The following is a 24243-nucleotide window of genomic DNA, read 5'->3' on the forward strand; positions in this document are numbered from 1 at the left end:
GCTAACCTTCAAGTCATTCTGGTTACCTAAGGGTTTATGGTATGCCTCTCGGAGACCTGATTGTGGTAGAATTTCAGACATTATGGCAAACTGTGAAACTAATTTTAAGGCAAAAAGCTAGCCTGAAGGATTGCAAATCACATTACAAAGTGCAGTCATCTACCAGTCAAGTTGGATCTTCTAAAGGATCCACCTGAAATTTTCTGGGATTAAAAAAACAAAAATCCCACAGATTTTATATTATTTTTAAGAATCAGGAAATATTGTTTGTAACAGCGCCCTCATTCTTTATTCCCTCCCTCAAAATAAAGGGAATTTCTTTTAAAAGCACATTAAACTTTACTTGTAGAGAGAAAAAGGTCTGCAACAAAGGGCTACCACGTGAGGCACAGTTCTGATCGTACTTTACCGGTATCATCTCACTGAACTGAGTGGCCAGGTCTGGACTTGAACCTGGGAAGATGGGCCTAGAGCTCACACTCTTAACCACTGTGCTCTCCTGCCTGGCACAAAATCTGGGGGACTGAAAATACTAACAAGTCTCCTCCTACTTTTGGTACTAGTCCATATTTAGAAATGCAAAATATCAGATATTAGAACGGGGGGAGGGGGAAGATTAAAAGTCATATCATCACATTAATAACATCTTACCTATATTATGTCAAGTAATCTTCACAACAAGCCTATGAGGTATTACTATTCACAGCCATATTGTACAATGATGAACCTGAGGCTCAGAAGGGTCAAATGAAACGCCACGCCCAAGGTCACATAGCTTGTAAGTGACAGAGCTGGGTCCATACTCTGGAAGTATGGTTTCAAATTCTTGCTCTGAAGAGCTAAACTATCCATACTAAGGTCCAGGAAAGCTGGGTGACCTGCTCATGAATTCATACCCTAATTCAAGTCTACTGAATCCATGTGCTTTCATGAAAAAGTATGGCTGGTTAAGGGCCGGCCCTGTGGCTTGGTGGTTAAGTGCATGCGCTGCGATGCTGGTGGCCCGGGTTCGGATCCCGGGTGCGCATCGAGGCACCACTTCTCCGTTCATCCTGAGGCCGAGTCCCGCATACAGCAACTAGAAGGATGTGCAGCTACAACATACAACTATCCACTGGGGCTTTGGGGGGAAAAAATAAAATAAATAAAATCTTTAAAAAAAAAAAAAAAAAAAAAAAGTATGGTGTGAAGAACACAGGCTTTAAAGACATATAGACCTGGGTTTGAATTCTCCACCTATCAATTATATCTGTTTAGACAAAATTACTATATCCCTTTGAGCCTTAGTATTCTCATCCGAAATATCAAAATAATACCAAATTCATAGAGTAGTTGTAAGGATCTAAAATAAATGAACATGAAAAGCAGCCAGCAGACTGGCTAATGCCTAATAGGTACTCAATAAATGCTACTTCCTTTGTATCTACAGTTCCTTTCTAAATCCTACAACTATAGGATGCTATGTGATTCATCTGTGACTCAAGTAAATAATGAAGTTCCATTCAGTAAAGCAACAGCTTGAGTATTCCCAAGAACAGAGAGAACTTTAGGACACCTGGGAAGACAGGTATATAAGCTCAAGAAATCTCCAGTTCTAAAACAAAATTCCTAAATTCATGCATTTCTCAACGTTAGAAGACCTGTCAAAGTTCCAAAGGAAAAATTTTATTTCAGAGTTAAACTCTATAAATTTGTCTGAAGACAAAGAACTACTCATGAATCAAAGCTGAAATCCGAAAGGACTATTTTAATTTGAAAATAAACATCTGAAGAACTCATCAATATTTTGAAAGGATTGTGGTAAAATATTCTGATAACTCAGGTCCAAAGAAGACAATGAGGAGACAGAGTAAGTTAGCTGGGACTATACATATGCTGTAACCTTTTGAGATGTGTTTTCCTCTTTAAAGAATAGAGAAAAAGAAATTATCTCTAGATCAGCAGTATCCTCCACATAGAGGAATACTGGCTGTATTGTTGTTAACGTCTAGATGCTCAAAAACAAAAAATCAGAAACTCAACAGAGCTATTTTCAAATCTACCACTGCCACAAATTCCCCAATTCGTCTGACTGCTCCCTGAGTGCAGAACCATTTCTCACTCCTCTCTTGCTCTTTCGTGTAGTATCTAGCATAGTGGTTACTCAAATCACATGTCTGGCAAATGCTTGTTGAATTGAAATTCAACACTTAGCTTTAAACATCATCTTTCAGGGCTCTCCTACTTGCCTAAAGGTGTTTTAAAAAATCAGCACTGTTTACCAAGGAACTCTAAGACCAAGTAGAGGCAAGAATGCCACATAATTCCCCGACGCTGTGCAGAATACCTCCAAAGGACTCAATACAAACACTATCAGAATCCAAAGTAGGAAACATCTTGCTTTTCAGAAGCTACCACAAGAGTGACTCCAAAATTGTTTTCTATCAACTCCAAGTAAAACAACAATGACCTACAGTCTGAAACATTTACGTCATTCTTAGAAAGCCTCTAATCTTTAGTTTCACAGGAAAGTTATCCCACCTTAAAATGCATATAAACTCAGAGCTGGAAGAGATCATGGAAGGCACACAATAAACGGTGTTGAATGAACGATATTACCATTTATGCTAATCATGGTTAAGTTCTATAGCAGAGGCATGTGCATGTACAAAATACCAGAGGAACAAGGAGGGAATGGCAACGTGTGCCCAGACAAGCTAGGGAAGATGTCAGAATGAGAGTAGCATTCTTTTTTTTTTTTTAATTTTGTTTAATTTATTTATTTTTCCCCCAAAGCCCCAGTAGATAGTTGTATGTCATAGCTGCACATCCTTCTAGTTGCTGTATGTGGGACGCGGCCTCAGCACGGCCAGAGAAGCAGGAAGTCAGTGCACGCCCGGGATCCGAACCCGGGCCGCCAGCAGCGGAGCGCGCGCACTTAACCGCTAAGCCACGGGGCCGGCCCAGTAGCATTCTTTTTTTTTTGAGGAAGATTGGCCTTGGGCTTACATCCGTGCCCATCTTCCTCTACTTTATATGGGACACCACCATAGCAAGGCTTGATAAGCGGTGTGTAGGTTCAGCCTGGGATGCGAACCTGCAAACCTCAGGCCACCGAAGCAGAGCACTTGAACTTAACCAGCCACCAGGCCGGCCCGAGAGTAGCATTCTTGAAGAGTGAGGTCACCACACAGTGAAAGGAGCAGAAGGACATTTCAGGCAGAGGTAACAGCAGATGCAAAGGAAGTGGTGCCAACAGAGCATCCAGAGGGGAAACTGTTGGTTATTTAGAATGGCCAAAGAATATGGTGTACATGAAGGAATGGCAGAATCTGGAAAAGTAAACTAGTTAAGGTTATAAAGGGTCCTAAATACTATGTTAGTACTTGAACTTGATGCTCCAGGGAACAAGTATGTGTGCAGTCAGATCAGATCTGTAGCTTAGAAACACGTCATGCCAACTAGAACCAAACCGCAACTAACCAGAAGCCAAAGAACCAAATAATGTTTGATCTTACTCCTCTTTAAAGAAAAAAATAACATAAGCTCTTAAGGACTTGGTAAAATTCACACACATACATGTACACACTTCCCGAGGATATCCTGGGTTCAGTAAAGACCAAAATCAATTTTAGACAGCAAGCTGATAACCATCAAAAGTATGTTCCAAAGCCACATCAGTATTTAATGAAACCAAGTTCTAAAAAGGCTAAGGGACTTATTCAAGATCCTACTAGTTAGTGCAGGGCTAGGACAAAATCTTAGTCCAGGGTATTTCCTAGTTCCCCCCAACTCTAAACAACTTTGTTGTTCCTTTCCCTTGTGCAAATAAAGTCTCTGAAAGGCAGAAGAGAGCCAAGGAGAATACAGAGCAAAAGTCAGGGTGTGAGATGATGAACAGCATGAATACTAGAACCAGGCTTACACGCTGTGAGCACTACATAAATTCTCACCATCATTTATGATCATCTCTCTGAAGAATCATACAATCGCTGGTGGTTCACAGCAACCCCCACTGCAGCTTTTCATATTTGATTCGAAAGTAGGCATAGACCAAGAGCTGTAAACATGTGGTGATGTTTCTACCTTTGAGGGGAGGGCTCTTGGAGTCCTCCATAGACAGCTTCAGCTGCTGTATGAACTCGCCGCCATACACACTTCTTTCTTGCCAGATGTTCAGCAATCTTTCTAAAGGTTTTTTACAGCCTTCATCTGCCTCTCTGCCCAGAAAAGATGAAAAGATATATATAAGCTTAAGATTTTTTGTTTTTAATCAGGACAGATGTACTTAAAAAGAAAAAATCAACAACTGACTAAATGATTTACATATTTAAAAACAGAAGGAAGAATAAGGTACATTTTGTCATAAATGGATAACCCAAAATTTGACCAGAAACTACATTCTTCCTGTGGTGCATAGGGAAGAGAGAAGGATTATGTTACAGAGGTAATCTGTGTCTTTTACTCTCTTTGAAAGATGGGGCACATAGGGCAAAAAGCCAATGGTTGACTTTTACAGAGAATTATTCAAAATTCATCCTATTAATTGTGACAGCTTGCTTTTTAAGAAGACATTAACTGAAATCTAGTGCCAGACACTCTGCTGGAAATTAAAGGGGGCCAAAACTTTTAAGGATACAAAAAAAATTTTTTTAAAAACACATAAATGTTTAAAATGGGGAATAAATTCACTACAACTCATCAATGCTAATACACCAACACCTCTACAAGTATAAATACAGCTGTACACACATATATGCCAAGACTGATCTCAACCTGACATTAACTACTTCATAATTATTTTAATTCTGGACTAGGTCTGTATTCCAGGTTCACACAAAGGTGTCTAACAGATAATCTTAGAACACACTGAGCATAATACAGCCCTTTATAATTTATATCTGAAAGAAGCTAGTTTTTTCCTGACATATTACATTCCTGAAACAATATTTTTCAATGAGATGACTATAACTAGCACTTGGTATGAACCAGCTGCTTACCATAAAATGTCAGACAGCAAGTGGAAGAGTGGAGGAAGACTTTCGGAAAGAAAACAAATTCCCCCACCTTCCACTGTGTTACCATGAGTCGTTCTGGTTTGTAAAGCTGTCTGGATGTCAACGATCTTACACTGAATGACTTCAAACAAGAAGGGATACCCTGACATCTCAGCATCCATGTCAGTACCTTTAACAGGAACTTCAAGAAGAAACCATACCAATTGCAACCGAGATGGGAATTTCATCCACCCTCAGCCCTGACAGCACTTTTCTAAAACTTATGTTAACATTCAAAGTGAAATGAGCTTTCAGCCTAATCTGGTTATATTGTATTACCTACGAATTACTAGCGGCAAATTTCACTGAATTGGGGTCAAAGTACTAATCAAGGTATATACAAACTAACTATTTTTTTGTCAACCTTTTTTTTTTTTTTTTTTAGTCAGAGGTGAGGGTGAGGGAAAAAAGGGAAAAAAAATTTCCACTGATAGTTTATAAAACTTAAAGACATGACCTAATTACTTGAGATTTGTGATAAAACATTTACTCCACCTTCAAAATATATCTAGAAACAAATTACTTTTCTCCTCTTCTGCTAACAACCTGGTCCAAGCCACCATCATCTCTTGCCTGATTACTACAATAGCCTCATTACTGGTCTCCCTGCTTCCCCCTTGTCCTCCTACAATCTATTCTCAAGCTTTAAAAACATAATTCTAGCTGAGGTGTTAAGGCAGATGATGTCACTCTTTTGCTCAAAACGTCCATGGTTTTTCCCATTCCCTCAGAATAAAAGTGAAAGTCTTTATAAAGCCTATGAAGCCATTCTCAACCCAGCCCATTATTTCTCTGGCCTCACCTCTACCCCTGCCTTTCTCCCTCCCCTACATTATCCTGGCCCTCCTGCCTCAGGGCGTTTGCACTTGAAGTTCACTTTGCTGGAACCACATTTCCCCAGATAGTAGCATGGCTCATTGGCTCTCCTCCTTCAGGTGTACGTCTACTTACATAGCACCTTTTCAGTGAGTCCTTCCCTAACCTCCCTATTTAAAATTACACTCCCTAGCCCTACTTAATTTTTCTCCATACAACTTATTTTGTGATACGCTATATAGTTTACTAGTTGTTTATACTCTTTCCATTTGAATGTAATTTTCTCAGGGGCAGGGATTTGTCTTTTTCTCCCACTGCTATCCACCCTAGATCAAGCATAGTAAATATCTGTCTAATTGCAATCTTTTTTGAAAAATCTTAGATAGTTTTCAATAGCCCATACAACTAGATATCTTTCAGCAATCATCTTTACATCAATGTCATTCATGTCAGACATCAACTAAGCACTCACCTACTTCAATGAGGTTTATGAAATACTGTGCTTGGAACACAAATAAGGCCTAGGTCCTGACCTCTACGCGTTGACCCAGGAGCCCCTCACCTTTCCATACCCTACGTGAGGCTTCACATTCTAGCAACACTCGACCATATGTATTTTCTATGCAGAACTTGCTCCCTTGCGTGCATAAGCTTTTGCTCATGCTATCTCCTCTCCTTTGAAAGGAACCCCCAAATAGAACAAGGTGAAGAGGGAGAAGTTGTGATTAACTCAGGGGGCTTAAGTATATGAGGAGTGTGAGGAAATAGCACAAGAATCTGAGGGATAGAGTGGAATTAGATTATAGAGGGCCCAGAACGCAGTATTAAGCATGTGGCCTTTATCCTAAAGGCAATGGAAGTCCCTATGTGATCAAATGTATGGCTTAGAAAAATAAAGTCATTACAACCAAATCACAACTAATCAGAACTTAATTAACTGGCTGTTACTTTTAACATAAAATCTGTTCTCTGCAACTTCTCTGTTCACTTAAAAGAAAGAGAAACTAATCATGACAACAAATTCTTATCAAGGATTTAGTTAAAAGGGAGGGGAAGGGCACAATACCCAACCACCCACTATCCACCATTCCTGGGGATATTTGGGTCTCAATTAAGACTAAGACTTATCTGAGTACAGCTTCAGCCACATCACTATACAATGGAAACTGATGCTCAAACCTGTTATAACCAAAAGACGTTTTCAAAAGGCTCTCACCACTAAAGGCTAAAGCCAAAAGGGGGCTCTAGTTTAACTGGTGAATGTAATTAACCAGGATAGGCTAATTCCTTGAGCAGTATAGTAAATCAAGGTTTTGCCAGATAAGTTTTAAAGTTACAGATACAACAGTCAAAAAAACCCATTTACTGATGCGGTTTTGCCATAAGTAGCTCCAATGAACTAGAAGTCATTTTAACACCTGGAATTGGATACAACTAAAGCAATAAAGTTGTTTGAAGGAGCTATCTTTTCAGGCTACACTAACTCCATGCTAAATTGAGAAACCGTTAGTGAAAAAACATCAAAAAATCTTTGCTGCTAATCAATGAATAAACTGGAAGATGACAAATAATTACATACATAACTTATTATGTTGAACACAACTTAGTATGTATTTTAACTCTGATTAATTATAAATTCAATCACTGCAATATTGATCTAAAAAGTGAAAAGTGTGTATTATATACACAGAATTGTGTGTATATAAGAGGCCTTGCCAAACCAGCTTAGGGGACTTTTCTTCCTCTGTAGTTCTAATGGCACTTCCTTGGTATACACACTGTAATTTGTGTGTTTCTGTTTTACCCCTTGCACAGTGGCCTATGGTACACCTACCAAAGGCAGGAATTCTTTCTAAGTATTCCCAGCACTTCCAACAGCACCTCATGTAAAGCTAGAGCAGAAATGTTCTCTGCAATTACGCAGAAAAGAGTTAACATAGCAAGCCTGAGACCGCTACCCTTAGAAAGGCCTGCTCACAAGGTTTGCCCTTGGCTGGCATCTAGGAACTTGGATTTCAGGAGGGTTCCCACAACTTCCTAACTGATAAGACTGGCTCACTGTGTCTAAACTGTTTGTGCAAACAATAGGGTTTATGCCGAACACCTGCTTTCCTTCTAGGAGTCGGGAATTTTGGCAGAGCCGACCCCAATAAAAGCCCTGGGCACTGAGTCTCTGAGGAGCTTCCCAGGTAGACAACACTTGACGCGTGCCATCACAATTCAATGCTGGAGGAATTCGGTGTGCCTCGTGTGACTGCACCATGAGAGGACTCCCGGAAGCCCAGGTCTGGTCTCCTCTGGACTCCACTCCACGCACCTTCTCCCTCTGCTGATTCTGCTTTGTATTCTTTTGCTGTAATAAATTACAGCCATGAGCAGAACTACACACTGAGTCCTCTAAGTCCTCCTACCACATCACCAAATCTGAAAGCGGTCTTGAGCACCTGTAACACACTAGTAAATAAATATGTATATGGTGATAACTCCAAATTTATGTCTCCAGAAATTAATTTCCTACTAAGCTTCACACTATTTCATCCACTTGCCTATCCGGAATCACCCTTTGAGATATCTACTAGCAATCTCAAACTAACACGGCCAAAACAAAACCGTTGGTTTCCTCTACCATATCTTTTCCCCAATCTTCACCTCAGTAAGCAGCACCAGCAGCCATGCACTTATTCACATCAAACACCTATCTTTGATGTCTCTTTTCCCTCACTACCAGATCCCACCCAACTCCCATAAATCCTATCAGTTTTACATGGGGGCGGGGGGAAAAATCCATCCACGAAGTAAACATTCAATAAATGGAAGCTTTGTTATCTTCTCACTGCCTCTGAGTCCTAGCTGATGTCATCTCTAGCCTGTACCAAAGCAAAACCCTCCAAACTCATGTCCCTGCCCCTCCCTTGGCCTTTATAATTCATTCTCCACAGCAAGCCAGAGAGATCTTTTAACAACGTGTTGGAATATACCATTCCCCTGCTTAAAACCCTTCACTGACACCCCATCAGAATGAAATCCTAACTCTCTCACAGCTTAGAAGGCATATGTGACTGGCACCTGCCTAGCTCTCTGATCCCACCTGGATGCCATTTTTCACTTTGCTCACACTGTGTTCTAACCATACTGGCCTTCATCCTGATCCTCTTAACATGACAAGATGATTTCCCCCTTAGGTTCTTCTTAATAGCTGTTCCTACTTCGCATGATTACCTCAAATGTCATTTCCTTAGAGAGGCCTGCCTTCACACACTAGAAGAGATCCCACTCAGAACGTCATTCTATTTTATTATGTCCATATTATCACTCTCTGAAATTATCTTGTTCATTTATTTGTCCTTGCCTGCCTTGTTCATTGCTGCCCTCCAAGTGTCTGGATCAGTACTTGGCACACAGAATGCACTCAAACATATCCCAAATGATAAACGAAGTGCACAACTATCTCCAAGCTGAGAAGAAAACAAGAAGGCATTTATGTGGAAAATAAGTTCAGAGTCTGGTTAATTAAACTGCTATTCAAATTAAATTTACCCTATGAGCCTGGCAGCTTTCTCTGACTTGAGAGGTTTGTTTATTTCGGGGGGGGGGGGGGTTGAGGGAGGAGGTAGGAAATTATCATAAAGATATTCCTAATCAATTCTGGTCAATATTTATGGGTCAACTATCTTTGTTCATCAAGTGGCCACAGAAAAGCCATATAGAGAGCACTTCTTACTATTGATAAGCTGTGTCAGGATTGAAGTGGAGTGGCTGGACTCTCTGTTCTAATAATGGGGGGGAGGGAGCTTAGAAACATGGGAATCCTGAATATAATACCCAAACAGGACCTTAGAAGAATGCAAAAAAAAAAAAAAAAAGAATTAGGGCTATTTTTTAATTAAGAAGGACCAGGAATATTTTCCCCACAATGTCATAAAATTTGCCAAGATGTTTCACAGTGCTTCCTTGATAGGTTTTAAGATGTTACCAAGCAGAAAAGAAAATCTGAATCCTGGTATTGCCCATCCCCCTTCTCTCACCTCTTTCTACTTACCCTTTTCTGGTTTGGGGGCAGCTAATGATTACCGTTCAATTCTTAAATAAACATGTTCTGTTTACTATCCCTAGAGGAAATGGTTTTAGTCAATTTCCGACACCCTAATTAATTAACTTATTCAACAAATATTTACTGAATCCCTACTCTGTGCCAGGGCAGATCACAATGTTGCTCAGTTCCTGGGACACCATTTACAGAGGCTACAAAAGTGGTATTCCCTAAAGCTACATAACCCAGCAGCTCTGCGCCAGACACTTTACTAGATGCCTGGGATACAGCAAAGAACAAAAAAGAAATGGTCCTTCCCTTCACAGAGTATATACTTTAGCACACTCCCACGAACCAGCATAGACTGTGGATCAGGCGTTACACGAGGTCCTTTCCAACTGTTTTACTTTAGCCTCACAACAACTCTAATGAGAGAGACGGTGTCACTTCCTTTAACCAAGTAGGAAACTTGGGCTCAAAAAGCTAAGTAACACATCCAAAGTCACTCAAATAGTGCTGCAGGCAGAGCTACAGTCAAAGTCTAAGAAACTCTGAACTAAATCTCCTCAAAATAAGAAAATGCCTATTTCTAATTTCAGATAGCTACTCTAGTAGACTCTTCCAAGCTTACTCTGTTATGAAGATTCAGTATTTATTCAAGTTCATCACACATTCTGCTTCTTCAGTGTTCATGTTTACCAAAAGAAAGAGCCATCTATGTAGCTGACACAAAAAAATCTTTTTTCCACCTATAGAAAGCTAGATGTCATTTCTCTTTTGGATTTCTTATTTTATTTGTTCATACTTTTCAAATCCTTCCTGGAATGCCAGACTTATTTTCACACTGAAGGTCTTTCACTTACACGTTAGACCCTAGAACAACTTTTGTTTAAGCCACTTGTCTCTTTTTCACCCTTTCCAATTTACTTTTGCAAAGATGTTTATTTTATATGTTTACTAAGTAATATTTTAGTGAAAAATAGTTTTTCTCTGCTCCTCCTGGGTAACTAACTTGTGTCTACAGAAAAGCAGTTTGTTTTTCAATGAATAAAAATGACTTATAAAACTTTTAATCAAATGGATGCTTTCTGTGATATTAGCTATATGTGTGCTCTATGCTCCAGTCCTCCCTGTCACAAAACACAACAGTGACAGAGACTTAACATGATACAGCCAGAGCAAATACCTACTTTCCACACTAATAATTATCTTTACAGCTAGAGTAGTGACTATTTTTAGTAAACTAGACATCTAGACATTCAGAAGCAAAGAAGTAAAAACGAAGGCATAAACAACTAATTTCTTGCTACTAAGGTTGTTACTTGCACTATTCAGATTTGTTTTTTGACCATAAGCTAACGAGACAACTCAGCCAAATCAAGGAAAATACATATTCAAGAAATGAATTCAGTAAATGAATACATCTAGGGGAAAAGAGGTGCTTCAAGTGCTAGACTGAATCTCTTCAATGCATCAAAATGTTTACAGGTCTAGATAGTTCTTAAGAGCCCAACAAAACATAAAACCATAACACCATAATTTGGCCTCTGCAACACTCTGCAAAGCACACCTTTGTAAAGTACAAAGTTGTCAATTTACACAGGCTATCACAGAAAAGGGAAGAACAAAAAGGAGGAAAAGGTAATGCATTTAAAAACAAAACAAAACAAGAAGAACAGACAACATACCTGGCAACGTGAGAGAAAGCATCCACAAGGACAGATTCAAATTCTCTAGTAAATTCAGGTCCTTTCCTTTTACTGTTTTGGATGACATCATTTGCTAAATACAGAAAAGTAAGCTTTCTATTTGATTTGGCTGGAAAAAAGAAAAGAAGATAATTTAACTTACACCGGGGAAATTCTCAATTCACAATTCTTTTGCCCTCAGCTACTTCTGAAGAATATTAAGACAAGACTTGTCTTGAGGTCAAGGCTCCTATATGTTTGAAAAAACAACTTAAGGAACTCCTGGACGTCTCTAAGAAAACAGGTGTGAGAATACAATTTTGAAAAAAAACAAAAACAAGAATGGGCCATCTTCATTTCTGTGTTATTTGAACCAGTGTAATTAATTGACAGTAAAAATGAAGATGATAAAAAAAAATTCCTACAGGATAAGCAGTGAATATTCTCCATAAAACATGTTAAAACCAAGGTTTTCGTTTATTCTACTGTAAAGAGGAACATTTCTAACTCACTGTTAATTATCAGATACTGCAGAATGAAAGACTAAGTTAGGTTTCAATTTTAAAACAGATTCTTGTAATTTATGCTCCTAGACTGAGAATTTCTCTTTGAACATTCCAATAACCATAATCAGTCAATGATATCAACTCTACAATCCAGAGGAATCTCTACACGCTCCAATGGATATTTATCTCAAATACAAATATACATTAATGCTGCATTAGTATTGAAAATTTATACACATCTGAAATCTGGATATGCAAATTTATGGCTCCCACAAAAACCATAATTCTTCTCTCTTACACAAACTAAATGTAGTATTTCCTATTATTCTATATGGTATCATATATTAAACCATAAAAACCTCATGTAATACATCTGAGTTACAGTTACTTGGGGGAACATTACTGAATTTCCTGGCTTCTATGCCCATAACTTCTCAACCGTAAAGTTACATCACCACCGTTTTCATCCCAGTTTTCTTTTAAAAGAAATAAATAAGAACACAATCAGTTCAAAACGCTAAAGTTTTCTCCAGTACTAAAGTACCTGAAAAACTCAAGCAAGCCCTATGTCAACCTTTACACACCTGAATAACCAGTCCTTACTCTACTTCTCTCGGAAACCATTTCTGTTTCTTTTGAAATGCACACAGCATGTACAAATTCTGACACAGCAGGCATAAGATCTGACCTTTTCAAATGCAGCTACAGGAGAATAATCCAGGTTAAAAACAAAATTTTTAAAGCATGTTATAGTTTAAATTGATGACTTAAAATGCTCATAAAATTAAATATGGATATCCTGCATTATATTAACCTTCTGGTAATAACCCAGTTTAGTTGGCCAACTGATGAGAATATTGAAAACCTGGAGCTATCTTTAACTGTTCTAATTACTATTCAAAAGCAGAATAAAAGTGTCAATAGTTACAATATCCCACTGTTGCTACAAAGGTATGATTATGGCAAAAGGCTTTTTTTTTTTTTTTAAAGCAAACCTTTTCTGGGATGTTGCAGCAAGTAAAACTACCAAGTCTATAATGCCGTGAAAGTCAACTGATTCAAAAGTAAAACAGAACTTCAACAAAGCAAATTTGACTAAGTGAAGCTTTACACATTCCACACACTTTATGTTAAAAAAAAACCAGAATCCATTTTGTAAAATGTCAGTTTGGACATTCAAAACCCGATACATTTTTCAGTGTTACAAATTCTATAGCTAAGAGGCTAGAGAGCCAAAGTTTTCACTATCTACAATGCCAATTAATTTTCACCATCCTCAAACTCAGCAATGGGGATTTGTTTAAGATAAAACCTTATCCCTCCACATCCAGCATCCTGAAGAGTCAACATAAGCACCATGTGTGTAAAAGTGATAGGCCAAAGCCTTAGAGCACTTGAACACACAGTCACAGTACACACAACACACACAACCTCCACCTCAGCCCTGGGTGACAACTCACTTGTTCAGATGTCTTTCCCATATGACAAAATAGATCCTTTCACCCTCTACCAAGGCCCATTCCAAATTGGTTGAAATAGTTATTGAGCAAAGTTCTAACTGGCTGACCAAAATTTTCACTTGTTTGGCTGGTTTTGACATCTAGAGAAAGTAATTTTGAAAAAAAGGCCTATCTACCAGCATTCAGGCCAAGATACAAAAACACTACTAAAAAACGTTCATCTAAGAGCATTTTACACCAAACTACTCAATAAAGAAGGCTAGAAGTTCTACGTAGACCAAAGCCCAAAGGGATAAATTAAGAAATATTCCTAAAAATGGAAAGAAAATAACACATCAAGAATAGAAGTAGTATTTAAGCAACAAAAAGTAATTTTCGTAAGTCTTATAAATATTTTGAAGGCAACTCAAGAGACAGTCTGTGAACATCTAGGGAAAATGACTTGACCGTAGATAGAACTGTCCCTTTTTAAAGACTCAGGGTGGGCTAGAACCTAGGCGGCTAGTCAATTTGAATGTTAGGGCACAAAATCTTTTTCCACTTCAGTGTGGAGGGCATTTTCAATTCGTGAAGGAAGCCTGGGTATTAGGAAGCTATATCCTGATGCTTGAAAGAGCATCCTCCAGCTCTGACTGTCAATATGGTAGCTGCTAGCCACATGTGGCTACTGAACACTTGAATTGTGGCTAGCAAAACTGGGGAATTGAATTTTTTATTGTATTTATTTAAAACTTTAGTTCCTTAGTCACACATTTCAAGTGTTCAATAGCCACATGCGGCAAGCGGCTACCTTGTTGGATAGTGCAGATACAAAACATTTTATCATCATAGAAAGTTGTATTAGACAGTGTTGTTTGGATCCTTTATTCAACCATAAAAATGATGCCAAAGAATACAATTTAACTCCTAACCTATTTTTTAACTGAGTTACAGGCACCATGCCAAATGCTGTGGGCATTACAGAGAAACAAGAAGGCCTAGTTTCTCCCTCAAAACACAATCTAGTGAAAAAGACATAACTAGTAAGAATGAAATAAACACTAAGTTGGCGTGGGATGGGGCAGGAGGCAGTGATTAATTCCAACCAATGAAAGCACTACCGATTTGGCTGGAGTCAGAGGAGCACCTTCACCTATTAAGTGCACTGAAGCACTGGGTACATACTTCAAAGCACATGTTTTGGCATCGGAGAGCTCTGGGCTCATGTCCCAGCTGTATGCCCATAAACAAAGCACTTAATCTCGCCGTATCTTTATCTTCTCATCTATAAAATGGGGGATAATAACGCCAGCCTACTTACAACATAAGATTCCAACATATGAGATTAGGGTTAAAGGAGCTTCATAAACAAATGCGCTCTCTAAATTGTTATTTTCAATAACTCAAATAGGGTGAGGTGGGGAATCAAGAAGACTTCACAAAAGAAGTGACATTTGAGATGGACTCTGACCTGTCTCTGAGATCCTACCAGATAGTATCCTGTAGAAGCAATTCATTTTTTCACATCTCAGATGTTGGAAATAATATTTGAATGGCACAGTGTAGTATAGGAAGAAGGCTTGGAGAGCCCCAGGCTCTATCCCCCAACTGCCCAGAGGGCTGAGAGGACCCCTATCTCAGTAATGCACATGATATGGGGGGGTGTCTCTGCTAGAGGGCGAGAACCGAGTCTCCTGAAAGAATCCTGGATTTTGGTGTCTGCCAGCCTGATGTAGTCTGAGCCTCACCAGTTCTAAGGCCTTGAAAATACCACTTAGCCGGTTCAGTTTCCTCATCTGTAGGAGAGGGTGGAATCGCCACCTCACAGACAGTAGAGAACACACGCAAAGTTACTTCCCATGCTATAAAGGGCCTACCACATAGGCTGTCCAAAACAGCTCTAAGCTTCACTTCCTCAGCTTTCTGAAGGGAACTCAGGGGGCATCAGATAGCTGTGCAGATGCCCATCCTCCCCCACCAGACTGTAAGCAACTTGGGGGCAAAGCCCATGTCTCACACTGAGTAATCAGGAGCCCACCTCACCAGTACATATCGAATGCCCACACTGTGCCTGACACCACGCTAGATGTTCATTTCGATTATCCTGTCTACTCCTCACAACGAGTTGTTTGAGCCTCAGTTTTTCCTCATCTGCAAAGTTCCTACTTCACCGCACTCTCCAGAATTCAGAAAATGACAATGTGTGTAAAGACATCAGTACTGCACCTCGCACATAATAAAAGCACAGTAAATGTCAGTTATCATCATCTCCATTTTCCAGATAAGGAAACCGAGGACAGAGATTAAGCTGCTGGGGTCAGTAACTGGCAAAGGCAGGCTTAACTTCCAGGCAGTTGGCCTCTAGAGCCAACGTGCTACCAAGCACCCAGTTCAGGGCCTGGCACACGACAGGCTGAGCTCCGTGAATGTCCCCCTGTCAGATCCTGAGCAAGGTCTAGAATCAGTGCAAGTTGCATGAGAAGAGGAGCCTGATGGGCAAGGTCTAGGTGGTGTGGCCCCTCAACCTCTCTACAATGGGAGTAACTGCACCTATCCACTTCACAGGGCCGTTCTGAAGAGGGAGTGCGAGGATACACGTCAAGGTCTTAGCATAGGGGCTGGCACAGAATAAAGGCTCTGTAGGTGGCAGCTACCCTGCCCTCGTTTTACAGATCAGGAACGAGACAGAGATGAAGAAACGCCGACATCACTCAGCAAGTAAGTGGCTGCGCAGGACCCAATCTAGGCAGTCTTACTCCCGAGTCCGCCGGCTCTTACGCCAAATGCCCAGCAAAGCGCCTGGCACACGACAGGCTGAGGCCAGCGCCCTCAACAAGGCGCTGAACGCCGCCCAGATAATAATGGTCCCAAGTGTCAGGAGGAGCCTGAGGGGAAAAAGGGCTGGAGCATCCGGGTACCTGAGCCCTGGTCGGTGGAACCTCGGACCAGTACCTTAAACCTTCCCGGGCCTCAATTTCGTGCTCCGAGACATGGGGATAATACTGTTTCCAACCTCAGAAACGCAATCGGATGCCCGGGCCTGCAAAGCAAGGCTCAGTTAAGAAGCTAGAGGGGCCTCGGGAGTGGGTGGGGGAGAAGACACGCCGGGGGAGGTTCCAAGGGGGAGGGGAGGGGGTGATTACCTTTGCGGAGCTCGCGGTGCCACACGGAGACGATGGGTCCCGCGTGCTTGCGGTGGTGGATGAGCCACAGGGACAGGGTCTGCACGCTCTGCTGAGAGTTACTCAGCTCCGAGAGCTTCTTCTCCAGCGCCGACTCGGAGAAGGAGGACATGGTGGCAGCGGTCAAGCCCAGCAGGGAGCGGCCTGGGCCGCCCAGTGCGACGGCAAGAGCGACGCACGAGGCCTGGGCCTCACTTGACGGCCTTGGGGACTCTTTACTGACTGACAGACAGCCAGGGGGGCAAAGAGGGGGAGGGGATGGGTCTCCGCAGTAACAGCGGCCCGTGCCGCCGCCACAAGATGGCCACCGACCTCTCACCCCGCCGCCACAGCGGGGTCAAAGGGCAAGGGCCGGAGGAGCTGGACACCAGGAGGTGTCAGAGCTGTGGAAAAACGCCCCTCCAGTGGCGGCGGCCTCTCTGAACCTCGCTCAGGGCAGTTCGAAAGCCGCAGACGGGGAAAGGAGCGCACTTGAGCGGGCTCCGGAAGGCGCTTTCTCCGCTCGCGCCCGCACGCCGGCGCAGTGAGTCTCCGCGGAACCCTTTCTCCCGCTCCCGCAGAACCTTTCTGGCGCGGTACGGCGCGCTAGTTAGCGCGTCACTTCCGGCGAGGAGGAGGAGGCGGGAGAGTGAGGGAAAGGCTGGAAGACGAGGTAAGGGAAGGGTGGCGGGAGCAACAGGGAACCCAGCAACCGCGAGCCCTTAGAGGGGGACCCTGAGGGGACGCTGAGGCGGAGAGATCACGACTTGGGTTTGGGAAGGGGGCTTCTTTCCTCACCTGGCTGGCCCCAGGCCGCACTCTTCCTCCATACACGTCCTGCTCTCTGGCCGCGCCCCCCACAAGCTTCTTTTTGGTTCTGCCAAGCCACCCACGTGCCGTTTTCACGCCTCCACGCCTTGGCTCTTGCTGTTCTTTCTCCAAAGGTGACGCCCACCTCTCACCTGGTGGCCTCCCATTCGGCCTCCAAGACCTCCCTTTAATGTCCAGTTCTGACGTTTAGTCTGTGACAGCACCGCCATGAAACACCGCTGTGAAACACCGCCATGTGCTCTCCGCTCTTAATCGGTTGCTCATGCAGGGACTTACATGCTGCCCTTGCCCTCTGGGGGTCCAGTTGACTGTTTCTGAAATTTAAGTACTATGTTAACTTTCTGAGGAGCGGGGACAGAGAAGTCAGTGGATCCACTGACCTTCTTTAAGGAACACTATTTAAGACTCTGAACCTTTTTCCTATTTTTAAAAAGTTTTAAATTCCAGTTATCAAATCAGCAGAGAAATTTTGACCTTCTAACTGCTTAAGGGGGTGGAGGTAGGGAGTTAGGTTATTGAAGACATAATGGAATTTTAAAGTTTCCTGATTGTCATGGAACTTCCCAGTTGTGGGCAGACTCCAGTTAGGAGACGTTCTTCTAGCTGATGCCTGTTTTTGCTCTACTCAACTGTATTGTAGTTCTTTGCTTAGATGCTTTTACTCCTCCTCCAGACAAGAATCATCGTAATCATACCTAACATGGTGAACAGTTGCTAGAAAAACACTGTGTTTTCACGTAGTAACTCGTTTAATCCTCATGGCAAAGCTATGAATAGGTATTGTGTTACAGAATTCCTATTTGGCAAATGAGGAAACTGAGGCAGAGAGAGGTTGGGTGACCTACCCAACATCACATAACTGAGATTAGAGAGAAAGGACTGCATCTTATCTGTCTTTGTTACCCCAGCACCTGATTCGTAGCTGATTGAGTGAGTTGATATAAAAGAGATGAATAGCCCAAAATCACACAATATCTAGTCGTAATTATAACCTAGGGCCTTTGAGTCCAAATCTAGACCATTTTTATGTATTAAGTAACACTGTCATATACTGAGTGCCTTTATACCAACTCACTGTGGATTAAGCACATTACATACATTCTTTTATTAAACCTTTACAAACAGTCTTATGGAATGGGGATTATTATCACTAATTGATAGATGAGGAAACATAAAACATGGGTAGGTAATCTGTCCAATGTCACTTGGACATTGTTAGGAAATGACAAAGCCTGGAGTCAAATCAAGGTTATCTGATCCCAATTTCTTTACTCCCAACCAGTGGTTCATTCATTCATTCATCAAATAATTTTTGAGCACCTATGTCTGAAGCTCTCTTCTAGGCAAACAAACAGAGAGAATCCATGTTCTTGGAAGCTTCTCTTCTGCAGGGGAAGCTGGGTAAACAAACGTGCAAGTATGAAATGAGTTAAAAAGTGATGAGTACCTTGAATAAAAGTCAAGGAGGGTGAAGGGGGTGAAGATGCCTGTGTGGGCGGATAGGAGTCTACTATATATGCTGCTCAGAGAAGCCTCGCTGATGTGGTGACATTTGATCAGAGCCCTGAAAGAAATGAGAGAACAAACCATATGCTGTGTGGTGGAATATTGATCCAGGCAGAGGGAAAACCAAGTGCAAAGTCCTGAGGTTACACCATTGTTGGCATTTTTAGGAACAGCAAGGAGGATAGTAAGGCTGGAGTGATATAGACCAGAAAGCTAGAAATGAGCTCAGAATAGTAGCCAGGGAGCACATCACTTGAGGACTTGTAGGCAATAGTAAAGACTTTGGATATTACTCTGAATGAGATGAGAGTCTATTGTACGGTTTTGAGCAAAGGAGGAGCATTGTGGCTAAGTAGAAAATAGAGGGTACAAGCGCAAGGATGGAAGCAGGAAGGCCAGTTCAGCGCTGTTGTTAATAGCCCAGGTGAAAGAATGACTCAGACCAGGGTGGAGGTGGTCAGCAAGGGTCGGATTCTGCGGATATTTTAGAGGAAGAGGTCACAGGATTTGCTGACAAATTAGATATGAGGTGTAAAAGATAAGAGTTTATATGGCCCCGAGAGTTTTAGCCTAAAGCAACCATGAGAATGGAGTTTGCATTTTCTGAATTGCAGAAAGAGCTGGTTTGGGGAGTAAGAGTAGGAATTTAGACTTGTGCGTGTCCAGTTGGAAATGCATGTCCAATGTCTCATAGGCAATTGGGTTTATGGGTCTGGTGTTCAAGGGAGAGATCTGGGCTAGGATATAAATGTAGGGGTCCTATGGAGGAATAGATGTAGAAAGAAGAAGGACCTGGTGCCTGAGTCCTAGGACTCTTCAACATTTACAGGCCTGAAAGATGAGGATGGTTTAGTCATGTGATTTCTTCTTCAGCCTGTTAATATTAGTTACAGTGATTGATTTTCAAATTTTGAGCCAGCCTTACAGCCCTGGAATAAACCCTGCTTTGTCATGGTGTATAATTCTTTTCACATGCTGCTGAATTATATTCCCTAGTATTTTGTTTAGCATTTTTGCATCTATATTCATGAGGGAAATTGGTCTGCAGCTTTTTTTTTTTAATTTTTGTATTGGTTTTTTTTGTTTTGTTTTGGTGAGGAAGATTGTCCCTGAGCTACCATCTGTTGCCAGTCTTCCTCTATTTTGTATGTGGGGCGCTGCCACAGCATGGCTTGATGAGCGGTGGGTAGGTCCACACCCAGGATCTGAACCCGTGAACCCTGGGCCACCGAAGCGGAGGGTGTGAACTTAACCATCTTTGTCAGATTTTGGTATCAGCATAATACTAGTTTCATAAAGTGGATTGGGGGGACTGGCCCCATGGCATAGCGGTTAAGTGCACACACTCTGCTGCTGGCTGCCCGGGTTCGGAGCCCGGGCACGCAGCGACGCGCCACTTGTCAGGCCATGCTGTGGTGGTGTCCCACATAAAGTGGAGGAAGATGGGCACGGATATTAGCTCAGGGCCAGTCTTGCTCAGCAAAAAGAGGAGGATTGGCATGGATGTTAGCTCAGGGCTGATCTTCCTCACAAAAAAATAAATAAATAAATAAAATGGATTGGAAAGTGTTTCCTCCTCTTCTTTTTCTAGAAGACTGTGTAGAATTGGTGTCAATTGTCTTTAAATGGTTGGTAGAAGTCCCCAGTGAAACCATCCGGGCCTGGAGATTTCTTTTCTTCTTTTTTTTTCTTTGTATGGTGTAAAAGTTTGTAAAAAGTATGTAAAGTTATTTGTGGTATTCCTGTATTATTCTTTGATATCTACAGTCTGTAGTGCTATCTCATTTCATTACTGATATTAGTAATTTCTCTCTCTCTCTCTGTCTCATGAGTCTTGCTAGAAATTTCTCAATTTTATTGATCTTTACAAAGAACCAGTTCTTTGTTTCATTGATTTTCTCTATTGTTTTCTGTTTTCAATTTCATTGACTTCTATTCTGATCTTTATTATTTCTTCTGTCTGCTTACTTTGGATTTATTTTGGTTGTCTTTTTCTAGGTTCTTAAGGTGAGAGTTTAGATTACTGATTTGAGAGCTTTCCCCTTTTCTAATATATGTATTTAGTACTATAAATTTCCCTCTCAGCATGGCTGTAGCTGTGTCCCACAAATTTTGTATTTTCATTTTCATTCATTTCCATGTATTTTTTTAAATTTCCTTTGAGATTTCTTCTTTCATCCATGGATTATTTAGAAAGATGTTGCTTAGTTTCCAGGTGTTTGTTGATTTTCCTGTTATCTCTCTGTTAGTGATTTCTAGTTTGATTCCATTGTGGTTGGGGAACACACTCTGTATGATTTCGGTTGTTTAAAATTTGTTGAAGCTTGTTTTATGGCCCAGGATATGGTCTATCTTGGCATTCTTCTGTGGGCACTTGAAAAGAATGTGTATTCTGCTGTTGTGGGTCGAAGTATGCTGTAAATGTCAATTCGATCCTGTTGGTTGGTGGTGTTGAGTTCTTTTGTTATCTTTGTTGATTTTCTGTCTAGTTGTTCTATCAGTTGTTGAGAGAGGAATGTTGAAGTCACCACCTATACTTGTAACCACTTGTACTTCTCCTTTCAGTTTTATCCGTTTTGCTTCGTATATTTTGTGGCTCTGTCATTTTGTGCATACACATTTAGGATTGCTGTGTCTTCTTGATAGATTTACCCTTTAATCATTATACAATGTCCCTGTCTGTCTCTGGTAATTTTCTTTGCTCTGAAGTCTACTTTATCTGATATTAATATAGCCACTCTTGCTTTCCTTTAATTAATGTTTGCATGGTAATATCTTTTTTTCCATCCTTTTACTTTCAACCTGCCTATGTTATGTTTGAAGTAAGTTTCTTGTAGACAGCATATAGGAAGGTCATATTTTTTAATCAACTCTGACAAGTACTGTCTTTTCGTTGGTGTAATTAGACCTTTTTACATGTACTATAATTATTGATGTTAGCGCTGAAGTCTGCCATTTTATTTTTTGTTTTCTATTTGTTCTGTTTTTTGTTTCTCTCTTTTCTTTTTGCAGACTTCCTATGGGTTAATTGAACATTTTTTAGAGTTCTGTTTGATTTATCTATAGTGTTTCTGAGTGTATCTCTTCGTATAGCCATTTTAGTGGTTCTTCTAGGTATTACATTATGTATAGGTAACTTGTCTTTACCAGTTCTAGTGAAGTATAGCAACCTTATTTCCCTTTATATCTCTTTACCTTCCCCCATTTGTAATATAATTGTCTTAAATGTTTCCTCTATGTAATTTTAAAACCACATCAGTCAACGTTATAATTTTTGCTTCTACTATCAAACACAATTTAGAAAACTCAAAAGAATAAGGAAAGCCTATTGTATTTACACATATTTTTGCTTACCTTGTCCTTTCTGCCTCCTCAGCGTTCTAAGATTCCTTTTTTTAACGTTTTCTTTCTGTTTAGAGAATTTCCTTTAGCATTCTTTTAGCGTAGGTCTGCCGGTGACAAATTCTGTTAGTTGTCCTTCCTCTGAGAATGTCTTGATTTCCACTTCATTCCTGATGGACATTTTTGCTGGGTATAGAATTCTGTGTTGATACGTTTCCCCCCGCCCCCCTAACACCTGAAAATTTTTGTACCACTTCCTTCTGGCCTACATGGTTTCTGATGAGAAGTTCACTGTCATTCAAATTGTTTTTCCCCTATAGGCAAGGTATCATTTTTCTCTGGCTGCTTTCAAGATTTTTTGTTATTAGTTTTCAGAAATTTAATTATGATGTAATTATAATTGATGTAAATTTCTTTGGGTAATCCTGTCTGCAGTTCACTCAGCTTCTTGAATATATAGATTTATGTCTCTTGCCAAATTTGGGGAGTTTTCAACCATTAATTCTTTGAGTACTTTTTCAGCCCTGGGAAAAAGGGCTTTTTCTCCTCTCCTCTGGGACTCGTAGATCTTTTGTTATAGTCCCACAAGTCCCTGACGCTCTTTTCAGTCTATTTTCTCTCTGTTTTTTGGATTGGATAGTTTCTATTATTCTATCTTCCAGCTTGCAGATTCTTTCCTCTGTCCCTCCATTCTACTGTTGAGCCCATCTACTGAGCTTTTTATTTGTTACCTAATTTTTCAGTTCTAAAATTTCCATTTGTTTCTTCTTTATATCTTCTATTTCTTTGCTGAGGCTTTCTACTCTTTCATTTGTTTTAAGCAAGTTCATAATTGCTCATTGAAGCATTTTACTCGTGGCTGCTCTAGTAACTTTGTCAGGTAATTCTAACATCTCTGTCCTCTCAGTGTTGACAAGTATTGATCGATTGTCTTTTTTCATTCAGTTTGAGATCTTCCTGGTTCTTGGTACGATGCGTGATTTTCGATTGGACATTTTTGTCTTACGTTCTGAGACTCTGGATCTTACTTAGTCTTCTGTTTTAGCTGGCTTTCTCTGACACCACTCTGGCAGGAGAAGGGGGGCCCCACCTCATTATTGCAAAGTGCAGGAAGAAGTCCAGATTCCTCACTCAGCCTCCTTTGGCACTCAAGAGAGAGGGCTCCTCATTATTGCCAGGTGGAAGGGAGTTCTGGCTCCCCACTTGGTATTCACTGACGCTGCACTGGGGGTAGCCTCATTATCATTAGCACAGGGCAGTAGTGAAAGCCCCGACTCTCTACTAGGCCTGCTCTCACACCACCCCAGTGGGGAGGGAGAGGATTACTTCCTTACTGCCAAGTGAGGGTAGATGTTCAGGCTTCCATGTGATCTCTGCCATGTGGCTAATTACCAACTCTGGTTAGAATGGAAGTCCCTGCTTCTCTTTGGCCTTCTCTTTTGTTTTCCTCCAGCTTTATTGAGATATAGTTGACATATAACATTATGAAAGTTTAAGATGTACAACATAATGATTTGATACGTCTATATCACGTCTATATTGAGAAATGATTACCACAATAAGGTTAGTTAACACCTCCATCACCTCACATAATTACTGTGTGTGTGTGTGTGTGTGTGTATGTGTGTGTGTGGTAAGAGCATTTGAGATCTACTCTCTTAGCAACTTTCAAGTATATAATCCAGTATTGTTACCTATAGTCACCATGCTGTACATTACATCCCCAGAATTTACTCATCTTATAACTGCAAGTTTGTACTCTTTGGCCAACATCTTCCCATTTCCCCCACCTCCCAGACCCTGGCAACCACCATTCTACTGTCTGTTTCCATGAATTTGTTACTTGGCCTTCTCTGATGCCACCCCTGAGTGGGTGTTGTGGTGCCTC

The 24243-nt window shown here is 41.0% G+C and overlaps 2 protein-coding genes across 4 annotated transcripts in view; one reads left to right on the forward strand and one right to left on the reverse strand.

Annotated features, from left to right (window-relative positions):
• RPRD1B (regulation of nuclear pre-mRNA domain containing 1B) overlaps positions 1-17185 on the reverse strand; it is a 57063-nt gene extending 39878 nt beyond the window's left edge. For 2 of the 3 annotated variants that reach the window (XM_087445285.1, XM_014787457.2), the window contains exons 1-3: positions 16659-17185; positions 11571-11700; positions 4066-4199 (exon numbers count right to left, since the gene is read on the reverse strand). In XM_087445285.1, the coding sequence (XP_087301411.1) occupies positions 4066-4199; positions 11571-11700; positions 16659-16809 (415 nt within the window). In that variant the 5' untranslated portion in view covers positions 16810-17185. The remainder of the gene's footprint in view (positions 1-4065; positions 4200-11570; positions 11701-16658) is intronic. The other variant, XM_004430413.3, reaches the window with a different exon arrangement.
• Positions 17186-17224: 39 nt separating this feature from the next.
• TTI1 (TELO2 interacting protein 1) overlaps positions 17225-24243 on the forward strand; it is a 45298-nt gene continuing 38279 nt past the window's right edge. Inside the window, exon 1 of the mRNA XM_004430414.3 lies at positions 17225-17349. The gene's annotated coding sequence lies outside the window, so the exon portion shown is untranslated. The remainder of the gene's footprint in view (positions 17350-24243) is intronic.

Source organism: Ceratotherium simum, chromosome 21 (assembly GCF_057802395.1).
Source record: "Ceratotherium simum simum isolate JZ-2026a chromosome 21, ASM5780239v1, whole genome shotgun sequence".
Lineage (NCBI taxonomy): Eukaryota > Metazoa > Chordata > Mammalia > Perissodactyla > Rhinocerotidae > Ceratotherium > Ceratotherium simum.